This window comes from Nicotiana sylvestris, chromosome 4 (assembly GCF_000393655.2).
Source record: "Nicotiana sylvestris chromosome 4, ASM39365v2, whole genome shotgun sequence".
Lineage (NCBI taxonomy): Eukaryota > Viridiplantae > Streptophyta > Magnoliopsida > Solanales > Solanaceae > Nicotiana > Nicotiana sylvestris.
The window spans coordinates 43,853,934-43,856,269 of NC_091060.1; the positions used below are offsets into that span (position 1 = coordinate 43,853,934).

A 2,336-nucleotide genomic window follows, 5' to 3' on the forward strand; every position below is an offset into this window, starting at 1 on the left:
TTAGGGTTTGGGGAAATGAAGAGTGAAAAATGGGAAGGGGGGGGGGTAACTGGTTTGGTTATGGGGCGGACCGGGTCGGGTTGACCCGATAGGGGTTTGGTTAAGGGGTTATCTGGTTTTGGGCTTGTGGTTTAAAATTGAAGAAAAGGCCCAATCCGATTTTCTTCTTCTTTTATTGCTTCTTTTTTCTTCTTTTATTTTTTCTTAAACTAAAACTAAATTCTAAAAATTCTAAATTATCCTATAGAACTAAATTAATTTATAAAAGTGCAAATTAACTCTTAATAACAATTAACACACAATTAAATAGCAATTACGATAAAATCACACAATTTAGACATTAAATGCTAAAAATGCAACGTACATTATTTTTATGATTTTTTGTTCTTGTAAAACAAACTTAATTGCTCCTAATTATAGAATTAAATCTTAAATGCAAATGCGACATATTTTTGTATTTTTTTATTAATCTAATAAATAAACATGCACGGACAAATACAAATAATTATCCAAAAATGCCACGAAAATTCTCAAAATTGCACACAAAGGAAAATTATTTTATTTTAAATTTTTGGAAGTAATTTTCACATAGGGCAAAAATCACGTGCTCACAATAACAAAGGGAGAATATATTTCATACTAGGTATGGAATAAAGTAGAAAACTTGTTTTATGATTATTGAAAGTAGTAGTTATGCTAATGTGGTGAGTTCACACTTGGTGAACATGTTAGAGCTTGCATGCATGAAAAATGCTAAGCCCATATAGACTCCAATGGTTGAATGACAGTGGTGAACTGAAAGTCAACAAACGATGCATGATTTTCTTAAATATTGGTAGGTATGTGGATGATGTTCTTTGTGATGTGGTTCTTATACAAGCTTGTCACATCTTGTTAGGTTGTCCGTGGCAATATGATAGGAATACTTTTCATGATGGAAGAAAGAATAGATATTCTCTTGAACTTAATGGCAAGAAGTATACTCTTGCATCTTTAAGTCCTTCTCAAGTGTTTGAGAATCAAAAGAGATTGAGAGAAATAATGGAAAAACAAAGGGGAGAAAAAAAAAGTGAGCTTGAGGGAAAAGAAAAGAAAGAAGGCCAAGAGCTAGAAAAAAAAGAGAGATGGTCAAGAGAGAGAGAGAGAGAGAGAGAGAGAGAGAGATCAACAACTTGAGCAAAGTGGTAAAAGAGGGTTTGAGTGATAAAAAGGAAAGTTTTGGTGAGCGGAAAGAGGCAAAGGAAAGAAAAAGGAGAGTTTGTACATAAAAGCCAAAGAGTGTTTGAACGCAAGAAAGAGGGGCTTCCCATTATACTGCTTACTTACAAAGAAGATTTGGTTAATTCTGAGTTACTAACTTCTTATTTGCCAAGTAGTGTTTCTTCTCTTTTGCAGGATTTTGATGATATCTTCTATGAGGATATCCCTAACGGTCTACAACCTTTGCATGGCATTGAGCAGTAAATTGACTTTGTGCCGGAGCACAAATTCCAAATAGGCCTACTTATAGGAGTAATCCAGAAGAGGCAAAAGAGCTTCAAAGGTAAGTTGATGAATTACTTGAAAAAGGTTTTGTGAGAGAGAGCATGAGCCCTTGCTCAGTTCCCGTCCTATTATTCCTAAATAGAATTGGAAGGGGACATTCCACTAGCCCACTAGCCCATGTACTTATAGGAGTAATCCAGAAGAGACAAAAGAGCTTCAAAGTTAAGTTGATGAATTACTTGAAAAAGGTTTTGTGAGAGAGAGCATGAGCCATTGCTCAGTTCCCGTCCTATTATTCCTAAATAGAATTGGAAGGGGACATTCCACTAGCCCATGTACCGGTCTTATATACTCCATCTGTTTCAATTTAAATGACACACTTTCCTTTTTAATCCGTACTAAAAAGAATAACACATTTCTATATTTGAAAATAATTCAACTTTAAAATTTTCATGTTACTCACTTTACCCTTAATGAGAAGTTTTTATAGTTACCCAAATGTCATGGCCCCAAAAAGCGTTTATCCCTTAAGCTTTTAGGGTCACATGTTTCAAAAGTCTGTCTTTTTTTTTACTCTTAAATTTTTTGTCAAGTCAAACTAACTCATTTAAATTGAAACGGATGGGGTATTATTTTTAGCCGTCCATCTACTCGTAGCTTCTTTGGTAGATTCACCATGTGAATAGTTCATTCACCTTTTCTGTTTTAATCTCTCCTATAATAGAATGTACATCCTATTTCCATTAACATCTACACCTGCTGCTATCATAACAAGAAACTGCAAACTTCATTGGCCATACTTTAAGCATGTGAATGGTTCCAAACATGACTGCACGAGCAATAGTGACATT

At 34.4% G+C, this 2,336-nt stretch overlaps 1 protein-coding gene across 1 annotated transcript; it reads left to right on the top strand.

Annotated features, from left to right (window-relative positions):
* Nucleotides 1-750: 750 nt before the first annotated feature.
* LOC138889484 (uncharacterized) lies at nt 751-1,464 on the top strand. Its single transcript, XM_070172795.1, has 2 exons — nt 751-1,127; nt 1,212-1,464. The coding sequence occupies exons 1-2, from the start codon at nt 751-753 to the stop codon at nt 1,462-1,464; spliced, it is 630 nt and encodes a 209-aa protein (XP_070028896.1).
* Nucleotides 1,465-2,336: the final 872 nt, after the last annotated feature.

Coding starts and splice junctions, on each gene's coding strand:
- LOC138889484 (XM_070172795.1), top strand. CDS start 751: ATGCTAAGCCCATATAGACTCCAATGGTTGAATGACAGTGGTGAACTG. Junction 1,128..1,211: donor CTAGAAAAAAAAGAGAGATG/GTCAAGAGAGAG, acceptor AGTGATAAAAAG/GAAAGTTTTGGTGAGCGGAA.